The sequence below is a fragment of the Nannospalax galili genome, unplaced genomic scaffold (assembly GCF_000622305.1).
Source record: "Nannospalax galili isolate Female #2095 unplaced genomic scaffold, S.galili_v1.0 scaffold47, whole genome shotgun sequence".
Taxonomy (NCBI): Eukaryota; Metazoa; Chordata; class Mammalia; order Rodentia; family Spalacidae; genus Nannospalax; species Nannospalax galili.
Window position 1 is genome coordinate 944,772 of NW_008357641.1, and position 18,178 is coordinate 962,949.

The 18,178-nt window shown below is 52.9% G+C and overlaps 3 protein-coding genes across 6 annotated transcripts; 2 read left to right on the forward strand and 1 right to left on the reverse strand.

The window, feature by feature from the left end:
- Positions 1–683: 683 nt before the first annotated feature.
- On the forward strand, positions 684–2,068 carry Samd1 (sterile alpha motif domain containing 1). Its single transcript, XM_029557402.1, has 4 exons — positions 684–856; positions 992–1,037; positions 1,137–1,248; positions 1,339–2,068. The coding sequence occupies exons 1-4, from the start codon at positions 826–828 to the stop codon at positions 1,495–1,497; spliced, it is 348 nt and encodes a 115-aa protein (XP_029413262.1). The 5' UTR covers positions 684–825; the 3' UTR covers positions 1,498–2,068.
- Positions 2,069–2,964: 896 nt separating this feature from the next.
- On the forward strand, positions 2,965–6,621 carry CUNH19orf67 (chromosome unknown C19orf67 homolog). Of its 2 annotated transcripts, none has more exons than XM_008855418.2 (6): positions 2,965–3,670; positions 4,773–4,917; positions 5,025–5,125; positions 5,197–5,385; positions 5,700–5,834; positions 6,259–6,621. In XM_008855418.2, exons 1-6 carry the CDS (start codon positions 3,363–3,365, stop codon positions 6,425–6,427), a joined length of 1,047 nt encoding a protein of 348 aa, XP_008853640.2. In that variant the 5' UTR covers positions 2,965–3,362; the 3' UTR covers positions 6,428–6,621. The 2 variants fall into 2 exon arrangements, with proteins under 2 accessions (XP_008853640.2, XP_008853641.2); XM_008855419.2 differs by having other exon boundaries at positions 4,776–4,917.
- Positions 6,622–13,534: 6,913 nt separating this feature from the next.
- On the reverse strand, positions 13,535–16,042 carry Misp3 (MISP family member 3). 3 transcript variants are annotated; one of them, XM_008855420.2, is made up of 3 exons: positions 14,562–16,042; positions 14,090–14,163; positions 13,535–13,843 (listed from the first exon to the last, which is right to left on the reverse strand). In XM_008855420.2, the coding sequence occupies exons 1-3, from the start codon at positions 15,103–15,105 to the stop codon at positions 13,829–13,831; spliced, it is 633 nt and encodes a 210-aa protein (XP_008853642.1). In that variant the 5' UTR covers positions 15,106–16,042; the 3' UTR covers positions 13,535–13,828. The 3 variants fall into 3 exon arrangements, with proteins under 3 accessions (XP_008853642.1, XP_008853643.1, XP_029413272.1); XM_008855421.2 differs by having other exon boundaries at positions 13,535–13,846; positions 14,562–15,143; XM_029557412.1 differs by having other exon boundaries at positions 13,535–14,163; positions 14,562–15,143.
- Between the last annotated feature and the right edge of the window lie 2,136 nt (positions 16,043–18,178).

The window sequence follows — 18,178 nt, forward strand, 5'->3', positions numbered from 1 at the left end:
CTGACCCGAGGCCGTGTGCAGGGGTTGCTAGAGGAGGAGGCGGCGGCGCGGGGCCGCCTGGAGCGCACCCGCCTCGGTGCGCTCGCGCTGCCCCGTGGGGACAGGCCCGGACGGTCGCCGCCAACCGCCCGCGCGTCGCGGAGCAAGGTGAGCGTGCCGAGAAGCGGGGGCGCCGTGCGCCCGGCAGGTGCGGGCGAAGTTGGTGGAGGGAACGAGAGTCCCGGGAGGGAACTGGGCGTCTGGTGGCCGGGGCTTTGCGCGTGTTCCCTGCGAACTCTGCGAGTGGTGACCTTGGCAAGTGATTTGATCTCCCAGAGCCTCAGTTTCTTCGGCTGTAAACGCGGCTTGATGACAGTAGCGACCCCTTGGGGTTGTTGAGCGAGTTTAGTGAGATTTGGCCATCCAGGGCTTTATTTATTAAAAGGAGTCTGGCACCGAGTGAATGCATAAAAGTTACTCCTTGTTGTTAAAGGTGGCATCGGGCACCGAATTCCTTTCGGGATCTCGGGATCTGGGTGCGGGATTAGAAGCGCCCCTAACCTTGCCTCCTTCTCTCTCTGGCCCCAGAGAGGTGGAGAAGAGCGGGTGCTTGAGAAAGAAGAGGAAGAGGAGGATGATGAAGATGATGAGGACGATGTATCAGAGGGCTCAGAAGTGCCTGAGAGTGACCGCCCCGCAGGTGCTCAGCACCACCAGCTTAATGGCGAGCGGAGTTCTCAGAGTACGAAGGAAAGGGTCAAGGAATGGTCCCCTTGTGGGCCCCATCAGGGCCAGGATGAAGGGCGGGGGCCGGCACCTGGCAGCGGTACCCGCCAGGTGTTCTCGATGACAGCTTTGAATAAGGAAGGGGGATCAGGTAAGGAACTTAAGAGTAGGGAAGGGGAGCTGGTAATCTGTGAACCCCAATTGGAGACAGTGTCATCTGCTTTTCCTTTACCAGCCTGTGTTGCAGCTGCTCCAGATTCACCATCTCCTGTGCCTTTGCCCCCAGGAAAACCAGCCCTACCGGGGGCAGATGGAACACCCTTTGCCTGTCCGTAAGTTGGGGCACTGATGATAACTGGGGTGAGCACCCAGGTACGTTTGACAACCAGAGCAGCAGTCATGCTCACTGCTGCCTCTCCATTCTGATTCAGTTCCGGTCGAAAAGAGAAGCCGACTGACCCAGTGGAGTGGACAGTCATGGACGTGGTGGAATACTTCACAGAGGCAGGCTTTCCAGAGCAGGCCACTGCGTTCCAAGAGCAGGTGAGTTCTCAGCCCAGGACTGCATGGATCTGCACACACACAAGGCCTCACCAGTGTGCACTGACCCTGCTCTCTTTCTATCTTGCCCAGGAAATTGATGGCAAGTCTTTGTTGCTCATGCAACGGACAGATGTGTTGACAGGCCTGTCCATCCGCCTAGGCCCAGCCCTGAAGATCTATGAGCACCACATCAAGGTGCTTCAGCAAGGCCACTTTGAGGATGATGATCCTGATGGCTTTCTAGGCTGAGCACCCAGCCTTGCCCTTGCCCCAACTATCCCAGCCTGAATCACCCCAGACATCCCCATAGTCCAGGAACTGGACAGGGGTTACCCTCTGCCCTCTTAATAGACTCTAATGAGGGGGTGCTCTTCCTCACTCATCTGTCCCCTTTGTTTCACACCTCTACCCCTTGGCACATCCCCTTCTCCACAGCTGTGGGGTATGGGTGGGGCTTGGCCTACCTATTTACCCAGGGACACCCTTCCTCCCCAGGCCAGGACACTTTTGGAAAAAAAAAAATAGGGGAGCTTCCTGTGGCCCCCAAGACCCTCTTCAGTTCAGCCAGATGTATCTTATGTTTTGTTCTGCCTGTACATCCTGGTGGGTGGTTTTTCCTTCACCCCACCACCATGTCCCATACCCAGCCTGCTGCCACCCCCTGCCTTGGCCTCCAGCCTCTGGACAACAGCTGGGGGTGGGGGAGCCCTGGGTCCTCTTCTCCCCTATCCTTTCTTTCTGACAGTTGTTGCTCCAGCTGGCTGTATTGCTTTTTAATATTGCACCGAAGGTTTTTTAAATAAAATTTTAAAAAAAGAAAGAGGAAAAAGAAAGCTTTCCATTTTATGAATGGAGGGGGACGGGCTATAAGACTCTCCTGGGAGAGCTTAGGGTTAGGACAGAGTAGGGTGGAGAGGAAGAACATCAAGAGTGCGCTGCCCCAGCCCACTACACTTGTTTGTTGCTGCCAGGCTGAAAGTCAAGCAGACCCTGGCAAACATGCAGAATAACCTGGTTACATCTCCAGTACAAAGCAGGAGGATCAGGGGTTTAAGGCCAGCCTGTGGTACATGAGACTAAAAAACAAAAGAACCACTCTAGGAAGATGGGAATACTTGTTTTCTGTCATTCCCAGGACCATGTGAAATATTTGTTGAATGACAGCAGTTAACTGCACACTTTCTGAGCATTTTGTTGGTTGTCACCTCTGCAGCCACACAAGGCAGAGTTCATAAACAACTCATTTTACTTATTTGGTCTTTTTGAGACAGGGTCTCCTTTGTAGCCCCAGCTGGCCTGGAACTTGAAATGTAGACCAGCCTGGCCTTGAATTCAGAGATCATCCTGCTTCTGCCTCCAGAGTAATGGGCAAAGGCGTGCTCCACCATGCCCAGCAAACAACTCATTTTATGGAGAGCAGCTGGCTCAGCACAGCCAAGATGCTGAGGGTGACATGGGCCTGACACTTCTCTTTACTCCCAGCCTTGAAATTAATGTACTTGGCTTCCTAGCTGTCCTCAAGCCTGTCAGGTTTTGCACATAACAAGAAATAAAATCTACCAAGTGTCAGGAGCAGAAGTGTGTTCTGGGATCAGGTCAGGGTGGTAGAACCTCTTTGTTTTAAAGCAACAAGACCCGCTGGATGAGGCTGTGGAATAAACATCTATACGATGATCTTTATTGTAGAAGGAACTCCTAAGGAGCAAGTCCCTAGTTCTCAGTTACCCTGCTCCATGGGAGTCTGGGCTCTGGGGGATCACCTGCTGGGGTTGAGCCTAGACCCCTCTGTACTGTATCCATCTCAGAGAAAGGGAGAGAAACGCTCTGGTGTGCTGCTACGCCCCCAGGGATGCGGGCGGAGCGGCGACCTGTGTCTCCGCCCTCAGCTGCTCCCAGCTCCCGCGTGCCAGGTGCCCACAGTGCGCTGGGCCGGTGCGCAGCGCAGGAGCTGAGCGGTCCTGCGCGTGCTGAAATTCAAAAGAGGCGAAGGCCCCGCGGGGCGGCGCGGGCAGAGGCCAGTGGGCCGCCGCCGCTGCTCCCCCAGGCCTAGGCAGGTCCAGGTGTTCGGGGCTCCCGGCCCGAAGAGGCTGCAGGAGCACAGGGTCGGCTGTCCGATGGCTGTGGAGCCGTGGTTCGCAGGGCCGCTGGCCCTGGGCCCTGGAGAAGCGCCGCCTCTGGACTTAGAGTCTGGGCCACCGCCCTGCGGGGCCCCTTCGTGGTCGGCCCCCGGACACCTGGAGCAGGCCCCGCTGCAGCAGCTACTGGAGGCCCCAGTTTCTGCACCTTCCACGGAACCGCTGGCCCCAGAGCCCGGGCCAACCACAGCTCGCCTGCCGCTGGATGCTATGTTCAGCCCCATCACCGACCAGCTCCGCTACCTGCTCAAGAAGGCGGATGACTTCCAAGGCTACTTGTTCTACAGGTGCTCCTGGACGGGTCCAGGACATGCCGACAAGCTACACAGTCCACACAGAGGTCACAGACTGGTCTCAGTAGGGCCCAGAGACACTACACCAAGCTAGCTGATTAGAAAATTTCCCAGAGTACCAGAGGGCTGTGGAGAATTAGCGGCCGGAAGCAGTATGTGGGCCTTTTGGACACCAGGAATCTTCCTCTTGGGGTTGGTTGGTTGGCTTTTGGTCAGTATTGGTTTTACCGACTTTTGTTTTTGAGACAGGGTCCCACAGAGAAGCCTAGGCCTGGAACTGGTGATCCTCCTGCCTCAGCCTTCTGAGTGCTGTCTCTTAAGTCTGAACTGGTAGCTTAGATTGCTTTGTTTATTGTTTGTTTGTTTGAGACAGGGTCATAGTGGCTGCCCTGGAACTCACAGAGATCCACTTGCTTCTGCCTCCTGAGTGCTGAGATTAAAGGCATGTGTCACCACGTCCAGCTCTGTCTCAGATTTTTAAGCCCTGTATCAGTCAACTAAACAAAACCCTGCCTGAGAGATACCAGTGTGAGACCCAACCCCCTACATCAAAGATAATGCAGTTTCTAGAACAGGGGAAAGGGACTGTGACTTTAAAATAGAAGGCTTGCTATCTGAGCTTCCCTCTGCAGAGCTTGGTGCAAAACTCAGTTATAAATCCTTCTCCCAACACACATACTGGGCATGGAACCGAGAGCCTTGTGCTAGGAGCAAGTGCTAGACCACTGAGCTGCATCCCCAGCCTAAGCATCATCATTTAAACAAATGTTCCAGATGGTTTTTGATGGAGGTAGATCTGAAAGATGGCGGGAGAAAGACATTGGGGATTCTTTTTCCTCAATACTGAACCCAGAGCTTTGCACATGCTGAGCACACATCTGTACCACTGAGTTAGCCCCCACCCTTCTTTTATTATTCTGCTGGTGATAGAATCTAGGGCCTTGCGCATGCAAGTGCTCGACCACTGAGCCATGCCCCATCCCTGTACTGGGGGACATTTGTAAGGGGTTCAGCCAGGGATACAGGTGGAGGGTGAACATAGGGCACCTGGGGATGGAGGTGTGAAGTATCCCAGGTGAAGGCACCCTTCTTTCAGCAGGGACCAAGTACAGAAGGAACAGCTGGCCAAGGCCATGCTCACCTTCTTAACCATTTGTGGACCTTATTTCTTATACCTTGAGGCTGCAGCAAGGAGCGTGCCTCCCATCTACGGAGCCCTGCAGGAGCTGGTCAGAAAGGGGGTTAGTGCAGCAGCTGTCCCCAGCCCCTTTCTCAAGGTCCCTGCCTGGGAGTAGGAGGGTTGCTTTTGGCTGACCACTAGAGGTCCTGACGCCCTGCTTCCACGCAGCTGTTGGAGATCTCCCAGCAGCTGACCCTGCGCCTGGAACAATTGATCTTGATGTATGCCTCCTTTGGGTTTGTGGACCTGGAGGAAACTAACCCCTTGAGGTAAGAAGGCAGGGAACAGGCTGGGGGTCGCAAAGGAGTCCTTGCTCACCATCCATTCTCCCATCTGCTAGCATCTCCTGCTTCTTCTGTGGGAGGTTCTCCATCAGCCCTACCCAGGAGGTGTCCATTTTCCGCTACTGCACCCCAGCTGCTTACACTGCTGGTCGCCTCCCCAGACACCTCTATAAGAAGATGCGCTGGAACTTGGAAAGCACAACCACAGCGCCCAGCAGCCAAGGACAAGACTCTCATGTGGATTAGTGAGTCCCCTTGTCAAAAATCAAAATCCTTCCCTTCCTATTCTGTCCTTCCTATGTCACCACCACCAGAGTGGAAAAGCAAGACAGGAAACGGAATACCTTTTGCAGTGCTGGTAGCAAACCCCAGACCTTGCACATACTAGGCAAGCACTGAATACCTTTAGTGTTCTTAACTCCACCTCCCATCAAACTAAGAGTATTCATCTTAAAATTAAGCTGCCAGGGAGGAAAGTCTTCAGCACTAAGTCACATTCCTACTTGAGAACTTCAGGATAACTTCTGATGAACTTGAACCTGGCTCTCTCCTCCCCTAGCTACTACTTGTGCTATCGAGATACATGGGAGGACACAGGCCAGGGTCCAGCGAACACGTACCCCCAGATCCAGAAACTCTGGTCCATCGGCCGATGGGTGCCCCTAGGACCAGGAGAGGATGACCTTTATTCATGGTAGGAGCCTGGGCGATGGCAGTGTGGTTTTGGGGCCTGAGGGAGTGGAGGAACCCCACCAAAGACTATGATCTCCTTTCACTTCCCCGGGATGGTAGCGACTGCATTTTATTGTGCCTGGAAAAATGCTTTATGCAGGTTTGTTTGGCAATCCATCGAGATCTGTACCAGTGGCTCCATTTTACAAAGAAAACAGACTTTCCTAGAGCCTAAGTCACCCACCCAACGACAAACAGCAAAATGAGTAGCAGCCTCAGGGCCAGTGACTCAACCTCCAGGACTTGCTTGTCAACTAGGAAATAACTTCCTTCAGGGTTTCCCCCACCCCCAAATGAAATGAAGCCCCTCCCTCCTGCAGCCTGGTTGTGGGAGACTTCCTGAGGATCAGGGGCGCTCACGTCCAGGCTTGTCTCTGGTCCCCTAGGATTTTGTGCCGGCAACCGCCTGGAGACTACCAGCAGCTGCTAACTATCGGCTTTGAGGAGCCGTCGCATGTGCTGGCCACCGACCTGCTGGTGCAGATCCTCATGGGCCAGGGAGGCCGGCCCCCCAGCGCTGCCGGGCCCGCGGTGTGGGCCGGCCCGGAGCCCTGAGCCCGGGGTAGAAGGCGAGAGCTGGAGTTTGGCAGTCCCACAGTCCCAGGCACCGGGCAGGGAGGGGTTCGTTCGTTCTTCCGAGGCTGCCGGCTTCGCCTTTCCAGGAGCCTGGCCGAGCTGTCCGGTCAGCACCGAACCGGGCTGGACCGGGAACTACTGAGCACCCACTGTACGAACACACCAGTTTTCTATAAAATAAACGCGAGAGAGGTCAGCAGCTCAGCGTCTGCTTGGAGCGTCGCGCCCCTCCCCTGGGGGCGGGTAGACACCGCCCACGCAGCCTTCTGGGAAATGTAGTCTTCCAGTCTAAACCCGTAGTCCAGCGCCCGGAGAGTGGGGCGCATGCGCAGTCATCACATGAAGTAAAGAGGGAAGTAGCGGTTCTTGTCAGCAACCGGAACCCAGAAAACCACAAGTTTCGCGTTGTAGGGAGAGTCAACGCTCACTGGAGGAAGAGACTTAGACCCACGCCCACATTCTAACCCGGAAATAATTCTTATCTAGTGCAAATACTACATTTCCCGACGTGCCGTAGGAAAGTGTCGGCGATAGTTACCACAGACTTTCTCTTCCAGCTTTTGGGTATCGGAGCCAAGCATCCGCTGTTCTTCACTGAGTGTCCGGGGTACAGGAGGGCTGGGAGAATCCTAACATCAGTTTGGGCTCTCTAAGCCGTAACCCAACCTTGGGCTGGCGAGGACACTCGGGCACTTAACCTGCGCGGAGCCCCGAGAGCAAGAATCGGAGCCTCCACTCCAACCCAGCCTTCCTAGCGCAGCTGGCCCCTATGATGGTACCGAGTCCTCATGCGCGGGTGTCACTCCACTGAAAATTCGCACCATTTCTTTATACTGCAAACTCAGTATTTGGATCCTAGCATTTTCACACTTTTCGAGAGAAAATAGAGACAGAACAGAGTCGTGCTTTTTTGTATTTCCTCTTCAGGATGTAGCACAAACTGGTCCAGCTTCAGCAGCTTTATTTATTTATTTATTTATTTATTATTTTCTCTTTCTGGAGCTGAGGATCGAACTCAGGGCCTTGTGCTTGCTAAGGCAAGCGCTCTGCCACTGAGCTAAATTCCTAATCCCCAGCCGCCTTATGCTCTAGGCTGACATCGTCTGGCAGTACTGTTGTGTGAGGTGAGCTGATTAAGGGTTGCACACCAAACCCTTGCTCTTTCAGAGAGGCCCCTGATAACAATTCGCTGATTGCATGATTTTTTTTAGTCCACAGCTCAGATTAGAATAACTTGAAGAGGATTCTGATTCTCCTTAAAACTGGTTTAAGTCCTGTAGGTTTTCCCAAGCCCTTGTAAAATTCTTTAGCCCACAGGCTGGGGTGGCACTCAGTGGTAGGGCCCTTGCCTGGCATGCAACCAGGCCCTGGGTTCTAGGCTCAGCACCACGAAATAAATATCAGATTCATTTTGGTGATATTTAACCTTAAATACAAAATATTATTTCAACAATAACCCATGTGAGAAAACTAATGAACATTTCTTTTTGTGTATGTGTGCTGAGTCTTTGAAATCTGGTGGGATTTTTTTGAGGGAGTATATTCAACACTTGGAGCCCTGCTCAATTCAATAAGCCAAAAGCAGCTTTAGACCACCCAGGAGCCAAATTCACATCTGTTTAAAGACTGGAGCTTCTGGCTGATGGCTACAGTGCTGGGTGAGGAAGGAAACCAGCTCCATTTCCTGGGTCCTGTTACTCAGGAACTGTCCACACTTGTGACCGTCCAACTTTAGTGTGCATCAGAATCATGTGCAGTTTCCTCATGAGATCTGGGCAGAACCTTGTTTTTCCTTGTTGCAGTGCTGGGGATGGGACCCTGAACTTTCCCATGTCAGGATATGTGCTTCTCAGGAGCTGGTGCACAGCACAGATGCTTCTGGCCCATACTCCACACTGAGAACTACTGGTCCATATTCACATCATGGCTCTCCAACCTGGCTGTAAGTGGGAACTTTAAAAAAGCACTCACAAGCTGGAGAGATGGCTCAGCAGTAAAGAGCACTGACTGCTCTTACAGAGGACCCAGGTTTGATTCTCAGCACCCATGTGGCAACTAACAACTGTCCATAACTCCAGTTCCAGGGTATCCAGTGCCCTGTGCTGACCTCCATGGGCATTGCACGACACAGGTGCACTTACTTACATGCAGGCAATACACTGATACACATAAAAATAAATAAATAAAATGTTTAAAAAATAAACACCCATGGGAGCTAGAGAGATGACTCAGAAGTTAAGAGCACTGGCTGTTCTTACAGTAGACCTGGGTTTGAATCCCAGCACCCACACGGAGGCTAACAACTGTACCTAACTCCAGTTCCAGGGAATCTGACACCCAGCAATAAAATATTTTTTTTAAAGCATGTTGGGGGAGCCGGGTGTGGTGGTGCATGTCTATAGTCTCAGCACTCAGGAGGCAGAGGCAGGAGGATCTCTGTGAGTTCAAGACCAGAGGGTCTACATAGTGAGTTCCAGGCCAGCTGGCGCTACAGGGAGACCCTGTCTCAAAAAGACCAAAAAAAAAAAGCATGTTGGAGTAGGGGTATGACTCAGTTGTAGAGTACTTGTTTGCTATGCACAAGGCCTTAGGTCTGATCCCTAGCACTACAAAAATAAATAAAAGATTTGGATGGGCATGGTGGTACACACCTGTAATCCCAGCACTGAGGAAGCAGGTGGATCTCTGTGAGTTCCAGGCCAACCTGGAACATAGCAAGTTTCAGGGCAGCCAGGGCTACATAGTGAGACCCTGTCTCAAAACAAAATAAAACAAAATACAGGGAGAGGTGGTACATGCCTGTAATCCCACCACTTAGAAGGTGGAGAGAGGAGGATCATGAATTCAAGGCCAGCCTTGGCAACATAGGAATTTGAAGCCCACCTGGGTTATATGAAACCTGTCTCAAAAAACAGGGGCAGGGGAATAGGGGAACAGGTATGGTGGCACACCTTTAATCCCAGCATTCAGGAGGCAAAGACAGGCAGATCTCTGTGAGTTCAAGGCCAGCCCGGTCTACATAGCAAATCCCAGGCCAGTTGGGATGACAGGGAGACCCTGTCTCAAAAAGACAAAAAAGCAAAGCAAAACAAATTTAAAATTAATAAAATTTAAAAATAATAAAAGCCGGGGGCGTGGTGGCGGATGCCTTTAATCCCAGCACTCGGGAGGCAGAAGCAGGCGGATCTCTGTGAGTTCAAGGCCAGCCTGGTCTACATAGAAAAAGACAAAAAAAGAAATAAATAAATTTAAATAAATTTTTATTTAAATTAAATTTAAATAAAAATAAAAGGAGGGCTGGAGAAATGGATTATCAGTTAAGAGCTCTTGCACAGGACCAGGGGTGGGTTCTCAGCACCCACATGGCAGCTAACAACAGTATATAACTCCAGTTCCACAAGATCCTGCACCCTTTTCTGGCCTCTTCTGCCTTCATGTATGTAAATACACCACATGCATGCAATGCCTGTGGTGCACTTACATATATGCAGGCCAAACACTCATATGCATAAAATAAGAATAAATAAGTAAATAAAAGGGGGTTGGGGATATGTCTTAGGAAAGTGCTTGCTGAGGACCTGAACTCAATCCCAGCACCCACATAGAGACAGAAGTGGTAGCACACACTTGTAACCCCAGTGCTGAGGGTTGTCGGGGGGGAAAATGGAAGGATTCCTAAGACTCACTAGCCAGGCTATTCAAGAAGTCCTAGGCCAATGAGACCTTGTCTAACAAAACAAGGTGAACAACTTCTAAGAAACAGCACCTGAGCGTGACGTCTGGCATCCCCACACACTTGTGCACACACAACAGCCTGCGTTTCTATTTCCCACATTGGCAACTCTCTGCTGTCTTCCCCTACAGTTCCATAGTCGCAGTTAAATTTGTTTGTGTTCTATTTGCTGATGTAGGCTCGGGAGGCAGGCACTTCTTGCCTGAGTGGCTCCCAGGTGCAACACCAATGAGCCTTTTCTCTCTGTTTTTCGTTGGTATTTCACTAGACGCCCTCGGTCCCTGTGCAGGGGACAGAATTGGGTATATCCAAAAATATAAACCACAATTCTAATTTTTTTGTCTTTTTGATACAGGGTCCCCCTGTAGCCCCAGCTGTCCTGGAACTCACTATGTAGACCAGGCTGGCCTTGGACTCACAGGAGATCCACTTGCCTCTGCCTCCCGAGTGCTGGAATTAAATGCATGTGCCACTACGCCAAGCTCACAATTTTAATTTTAATTATTTAGCTTATGTGCGTGTGTGGATGAGAATGTGTACATACCACAGTACATGTGTGGAGATCAAAGTAAAGCTTTAGTGTCAGTCCTTGCATCTTACTTGAAACCAGCTCTCTTGTTCACTGTGGCATATATTAGTCTGGGTGGTCTGTGAGCTCCCAGGGGTTCTTCTGTGTCTATCTCTCATCTGGAAGGGGCCTATTGGGATCATAGATGCATGCACTACTGTATCTGGCTTTTTACTTGGGTTCTGGGGATCAAACATGTCATCAGGCTTGCATGCAAGCACCTTACCCACTGAGCCCCGCCCCGTTTTTCAAGACAAGATCTCATGTAGCCATGAGACTAGCTTCAAATTCCATGTGTAGCTAAGGATAACCTTGAATTTTTGATCCTCTGCCCCCCCACCTCTCAAATGTTAAGATTACAGGTGTGCACCCCCATATTCAGTTTATGTGGTGCTAGGGTTTAAGCCCTAGACCTCACCCATGCCAGGCAAGTACTCTACCAACTGAGCTATATCCTTGTCCTTATATCACAATTCTAAAATCGGGGGTCCCACTATTTTCTGATCCCAGTCACTTCTAAGATGCTGCAAAGGTACCACTGCATGATGTGAACTACACAGATACAGTGTTAAATGCAACCTAGGGTGTTTACCAGAAGTTAGCCAGGGTTTACAAAGTACCAGGCCCCTTTGCAAGTGGTTGCTGCTTGCCACCTTCTTCACTCCCATTTGCACAATGGTGAAAGTTGTTTTTTTTTTTGTTTTTTAAAACGGGCTGGAGAGCTGGCTCACTGGTTAAGAGCACTGGCTGCTCTTGCAGAGGATTCAGGTTCAGTTCCCCACACTCATATGGCAGCTAACCATCCTTAACTCCATTTCCAAGGAATTTCACATCCTCATCTGGCCTCAGCAGGCACCAGGCATACATGTGGTGCATGTACATACATTCTGGAAAATACTAATAATGGATTTTTAAAGTTTTTTTCTAAGCCTGGTATGGTGACACAGGCCTGTAATCCTGGCACTCAGGAGGCAGAGGCAGAAGGATCACAGGTTCAAAGCTTGCCTGGTCCATATAGCCAGCCAGAGCTACTTGGTGATTTCCCTGTCTCAAAAGATTTCTTAAAGAGGGAGGCTGCAGAGATGGCTCAGTGGTTAAGAACACCTACTGCTCTTCTAAAAGACCAGAATTCAATTCCCAGCACCCATGTTGGGCCGTTCACAAAACCTGTGCAGACACCTGTGCATATGCTCACACATACACATAATTTAAAATAAATATTAAAAAATATTTTATTATTTTTATTTTATGCGTAAGCATGTATTGCTTGCATGTAGGTAAGTGCACCCGTGTCTTGCAATGCCCGAGGAGGACAGAAGAGGCTGTTGGATCCCCTGGAACTGGATTTATGGATAGTTGTTAGCTGCTATGTAGGTGCTGGAATTCAAACCCGGATCTTCTGCAAGAACAGTGTTCTTAACTGCTAAGCCATCCCTCCAGCCCCGAGATTTCTCTTTCAACAGCGGTTCTAGTTGTATTTATTTGTTTATAATGGGGCTTTTGCTAACAATGACCTGTTAGACTCACAAAATTGCCCTGCCCTGCCCTCCAGGATAGCTAAGACTAAAGGCAGGAAAGGGACCCCAGCCACTTACTGCTCATTCTCAGTGAGGAAGGTATGTTGAGGAGAGTTGCTAGAGTGCTCCCCGAGCATCCATGAAGCCCTGGGATAAATCATCAGCAGTTCCTAACCTGGCACAGTGGCACTGGCCTGTGACCCTAGCATTGGGGAGGTGGAGAAGGATCAGAAATTCAAGGTAGGGGTTGCTGATGTGGCTCAGTGGTTAAGAGCTCATACTGTTCTTTTTAATATTTTATTTATTATTTTTATTTTTAAATTTTATGTGTATGAGTGTAATGAGTGTATTGCCTGCGTGTATGTGAGTGCACCCGTATCCTGCCGCGGAGGTCAGAATTCCAATTCCCCTGGAACTGGAGATAAGGACGGTTCGTAGCCACATGTGGGTGCTGGGAATCGAACCTGGGTCCTCTCCAAGAGCAGTCAGTGCTCTTAACCGCTGAGCCACCTCTCCAGCCTCCTTTCTTCTTCTTCCTCTTTTTCTTCCTCTTCTTCTTCCTCTTTCTCTCCTCCTCCTCCTCCTCCTCCTCCTCCAATAAAAGAAGTTCAAGATCATCCTTGGTCACATAGTGAATTAGAGAACAATCTAGCCTGAGACCATGTTTTTTTTGTTTTTTTTTTTTTTTGTCTTTTTGAGACAAGGTCTCCCTGTAACCCTAGCTAGCCTGGAGTTCGCTATGTAGACCAGGTTGGTCTGAACTCAGAGATCTGCCTGCCTCTGCCTCCTGAGTGCCGCGTGCGCGACCACGCCCGGCTAGTTTTATTTTATGTGTATGAGTGTTTCTCCTGCAAGTACCTAAACGCACCTGAGTCATGCAGTGCCGAGGAGAACAGAAGAGGGCGTCGGATCCCCTAGAATTGGCGTTACGGGGGGTTGGTGGGATTCGAACCAGGGTCTTCTGCAAGAACAACCAGTGCTTTTAACCGCTGGGCCATCTCTCCAGCCCGGGAACAGCTTTATAGCACTTCTGTCTATAGCAGCATCCTGAGTCAAGCACGCCCAAGGCACCAATAAAAGTTAGAAACCCAGGGTAGACACTGCAGGCAGCGCGACATTTCTCACGCGCACCACCAGGGGGCAGTAGCCCGACACGCCTAGCCCGGGTTAGTGGCCTCAGCCCCGGAACTGTACGGTAAGCTCGCGTTTCTCCTTCCAGCGTTCCGGTCGCTCCTCTAGTGGCTTTCTCAGGCTTCCCTCACCCGCCGGGCTCCCGCCCCACCCAAACTGAGAGGACCCAAAAGAAAACAGCTTGCACCGACAGTCCAAGAAAAAGGAGGGCTTTATTTTGTTGCACTCACGGGTCTTGCGGATGGCGTTGTTTTCCAGTGAAGACTAGTTTTATAGAGAAAACTGGTTAATTTCACAAAGATCAACGAGGGGAAGGATTTCAAGTTCCTCGGCTGACCCCTCTCCAGGACTTCTGCATATCCGGAGGGTGCCCTACCCTAGTCCTTTGAAGAGGGTTTGCTTCTGGCTTCAGCCTCCCGGCTTCTCAAACTTCAAGGTTTCCGTTCCTGCTGGGGAAAGGGAGGAAGACCCAGGCCGCCGTCAGGGACCCGCCACTCGGTCTAGGAATACAGGGTGAGGCGGTGTGGGTCCCGGCCCCGCCTCCTTCCACCCTCCCGCTTGGGTCTCTGCGGACTTTGAGTCTGGGATAGAGTGCTGCTCCAGGGGGCGCCGGGATGGACTTGCCCCCTGTTCCGGGGCACAGCAGGGAGGGAGGAAAGCGGCCTGCACCGAGAAGAGAAGGGGGCTCCCACCTGCTCCAGGCCGTTCTCCGAGGCCCTGCTCCGCGGGGGCCAGATCACCGCCAACTTTCCATCGCCCCTGCTCGCTACGGGGGAAGGGACACTCAGCTGTGGCTGCCCCTCCTCTCGCCAGCCGGAGGATGGCCCCACCCCTTAAACACATACAGGTGTTCACGGCCCTCCTCCCTGTAGAGGCCTCCACCCAGTTCTAGGACCCAGAAACATGAGTGAGGCAAACCCAGAGAGGACAATAGGAGCCCTCAGAACGCAGAGGATCCAAGAGTGCCAGAATGCAGCAGGGTTCCAAGTCAAGGTTGTCATGAATCTGGGGACGGAGCAGAGGGTGACCCTCTCCCAGGAGAGTTTAGGGTTCCAGGAGTCTGGGAACCTGCGGAGGAGGTATCCGCGGGGACACGGGGGACCACCGGTGTTGGGCAGTCATTGGGGACAGCGTTAGCCTCAGGGGCCCCGAGGGTCGGCCTACCAGTGAGGCTCGGCGCGGGCTCCTGGACCTCAGTGATCCCGTAGATGCTGTGCCGCTGCAGCTGCAGCTCCCGCTCCCGCTCGCGCACCTCGCGCACCTCCTGTTCCAGCAGGGACCGGATGCCAGACGGCGGCGCGCGCGCCAGCACCGGGCAGTAGCCCTGCACCTCGGAGTGCGGCCGGCCTCCGGCCTCCGCCAGCCTCTGCGAACCCGCGCGGTCCTCCGCGGCAGCCTCGAAGAAGCGCTTGAGCTCGTTCAGTCCCGGCGGCTGCGGCGAGGCGCTCAGCTCCCCGGCCGCCGGCCTCGCGAGCGCCGCTTGCCGATGAGTCTCCCTTTCAATGTCTCGCTGCATCTTCGCGCCAGCCCGAGCGCGCTCCAAGGCGCGCGGGAGCGCGGGCCCGGGGCTGGGCAGGCTGAGCACCGGCCGAACGCGCAGCTCAATGAGTTCCTGGCCGGCGTGGCCCGGGCTCAGGCCCCGGCTTCGGCGCAGGCTCTCCTCTCGTTCGAAGCTGCGGCGGATTTCGCGCTCTATGGGTGTCTCCATCAGCAGCTCCGCGGGCGCCCGGTGGGATGCCTCAGGACTGGGGGAAAATACACGCACCAGGCTTCGGAGCTTGATTCCGAGCGGAGAGAGGGACACTGCCCCCGACCTCTGCTGTCCGGGTGCCAAGCCGCCCAGGGACCTAGCTGCCGGGCAATAGGCTCTGGAAGACTCAGGCTGCGGACCGCCCCCGGCGATCTGCGTTCTACTCAGCTGGTACCTCCGGGACTTGGCTCTCTGGATCCCGGGTCTCAAAGACCTGTGACTAGGACCTCACCGCCCGACTTGCAGCCCTCGATACGCTGCTTTGCCGCAGGCTCCCGGACTTGGCCCGGGGGCTCCTAGCCCTGCGCTTCAAGCGACCCCAGGGCGACGATCTTGGGCCCCGGGGGCCTCGATGTCCGGAGTCAGGAGCAGTTTGAAAGCTTGGGATGCCCAGAGCTAGGAAGCGGTGCCCTACGCAGCACCTGTCGCTGCAGTGGCCGCCCTCGGTTCTAAGGCGTCGCCCGCACCGGCCGCTTCGCTGACCCGCCTCTGGCATCCAAGAACGTCCCCCGGGGCAGGGCTGGGCACCGCCCCCAGCACCTGCAGGCAAGACTCGGCAGGCGCTGGGCCCGCCCTCCGGACGGGGACGACTCGATAGAACGCGGGATTGCGGCCTCTCGGGCGCTCCGGGTCGGATGAGGGCACAGCTCAAACCCGCTACCTCTAGCACCTTTTGGGTCCCCTGTTCCCAGCACCTGTCCAGGAGACCTGGACCCAATCTAACGCAGCGCTTGGCCTCTAAAACGCTGCCTCCCTGCAGGGTGTCCTCGAGGTCACCTTCCCCGGACCTCTCCAACCCCGCCCAGTAGGTGCCAGCCGGCGGCAGGCGACGCCCGGTGTCCTCCGGGCCCGCCCTCCTAGTTGGATCGCTGAGGTGCATAGCTCCCGCCCGAGAGGGCGCCAGGAGCTACAGCACAGTGCGCGCCCGCCTTCCCTGGTGGCTGGGTTCTGCGAAGTTCCCAGTGGCGCGCTGTTGCCCACGCTGAGCCAGCAGCAGCTTCCCCTCCCTTCCAGAAAAGCCCGCGAGGCGTCAGCAGTGAGCACTGAGCTAGGAGGGAGAGACCACAGCGCTCCCCGGTCACCGCGGAGCAACAGCGGCTGGAAAGCTCAGGCCAAGAGGCTGAAGAGGCCTGGCCTGGGGCAGGAGCCATCCGGGCTAGAGAGAGCAGCGACATGTCTGGTGCCTGATCGTGTCCTTCACCGACAGGATCGACGTCCTAGAGCGTGGGCCACCCACTCCCAAGGGCATTTTCCACTTGCCCCTGTTGGAAGTAGGCTTTCCCCAGAACCCACCTCGTTGTTCTATGGTGACCCGAAAGATGATTTACCTAAAGAAAATAGGGAGCGCGCAACAAACCCCCCACCCTTTTGATCACCAGTCTTCCTTCACTCCAATTGGCCTATTAGAATCTGACCAAGCTGAGTTCCATCCCACCCACAATCGGAGCAAAGTGAAGCTCCCCACAAGACTCAGTTTCTTTCTGTCTGTATATGGTAAACAGTGGTGCCCAACTCACTGGAGAAGGTCATGAGGTTAATCCTGAGTGTGTGGCTTAGTGGCAGAGCACCTACTCAGCATGGCTGTTTTCATCTCCAGGACTGGGGATGCCTGTAATCCCAGCACTTGGGAGGCTAAAGTGCAAATACTGCTATGAGTTTGAGGCCAACCTATGAGATTACATGGTGAATTTAAGGCCAGCTTGGGCTACAAAGCAAGATCCTGTCTTTAAAACAAAACAAAAAAGACCTGAGGAGATGGTTCAGCTGGCAAAGTGTTTGCCAAGTAGGAATGATGACCCAAGTTCAGATCCTGGGTACTTACATAAGAGCCAGGCACAGTGACCCGCATCCATAATCCTAGGACTGGGGAAACGGAAAGGCCAGCTAGTCTAGTATAGTTCCTGAGCTCCAGGTTCAGTGAGAGACTCCAGCTCAAAAATAAGGCAGACAGCCGGGTGTGGTGGCTCATGCCTTTAATCCCAGCACTCTGGAGGCAGAGGCAGGCGGATCTCTGTGAGTTCAAGGCCAGCCTGGTCTACATAGTGAGTTCCAGGACAGCTGGGGCTACAGGGAGACCCTGTCTCAAAAAGACAAAAAAAAAAAATTAAGGCAGACAACAGACATGCTGGGCTATGCCTTTACTCCCAGCACTTGTGAAGCAGAGGCAGGCAGATCTCTTTGAGTTCAAGGCTACCCTGGTCTATATAGTGAGTTCTAGGTAAGCCAGTGAGACCCTTCATAGTGAGATCCTGTCTCAGAAAAATAAAATAAAACAAGCAACTTAGGAGTCAAGGCAGGTATGCTGGCACATACTTATGCCAGCATTGAGACTGAGTAAGAGGACTGAGAGCTCCAGGTCAGCCTGGGCTACACAGTGAACTCTAGGTCAGCCTGGGCAACAGTGTCTCAAAACAAAACAAACAGCAAAAATCCTAAGAGTCTCTCTGCTTCCTCAGTCTCCTTCTGACCAATCTTCCAACCCCATTGCTTCTGCCTCCAAACACATTCTGAATTTGTCTGCTTCTCTCCACCCTTGTCCCAGCCAACACCAATCCCCCAAAGGCTCCCACCAAACTCCAAATAAAAATCCTACACCCCCAACCCTCAGCCAGAAGGCCCTATACACGTCTCAGAGGTCAGGCTTTAACCTTGTCCTCTTACATCAATTCATCCCATCCTTCCCACCACCCACCACCACCAAATGCATTGCATCACAGGGCTTTGGCATGGCCTTTCTCTCTGCTTCAAAAGACTCATCCCTAGGCTGCTCCCTGCTGTTCAGGACTCCATTCAAATGGCATCTTTTCGGAGAAGAGATTGCTGACCACCTATCCTGCAAAAGAAGTACTTCCTCAAATACATCTTAGTTATTTTCAGTAACCCAGTCTCCGGGCTGAGCTCAGTGATAAAGCACCTGCCTAGAATCCCCTAGCGAGGGGCTGAGGATGTGGCTTAGCATTAAAGCACTTATCTAACATGTGCAAAGCTCTGGGTTCTATCTGCAATGCCAGAAAAACAAAACAAAACAACC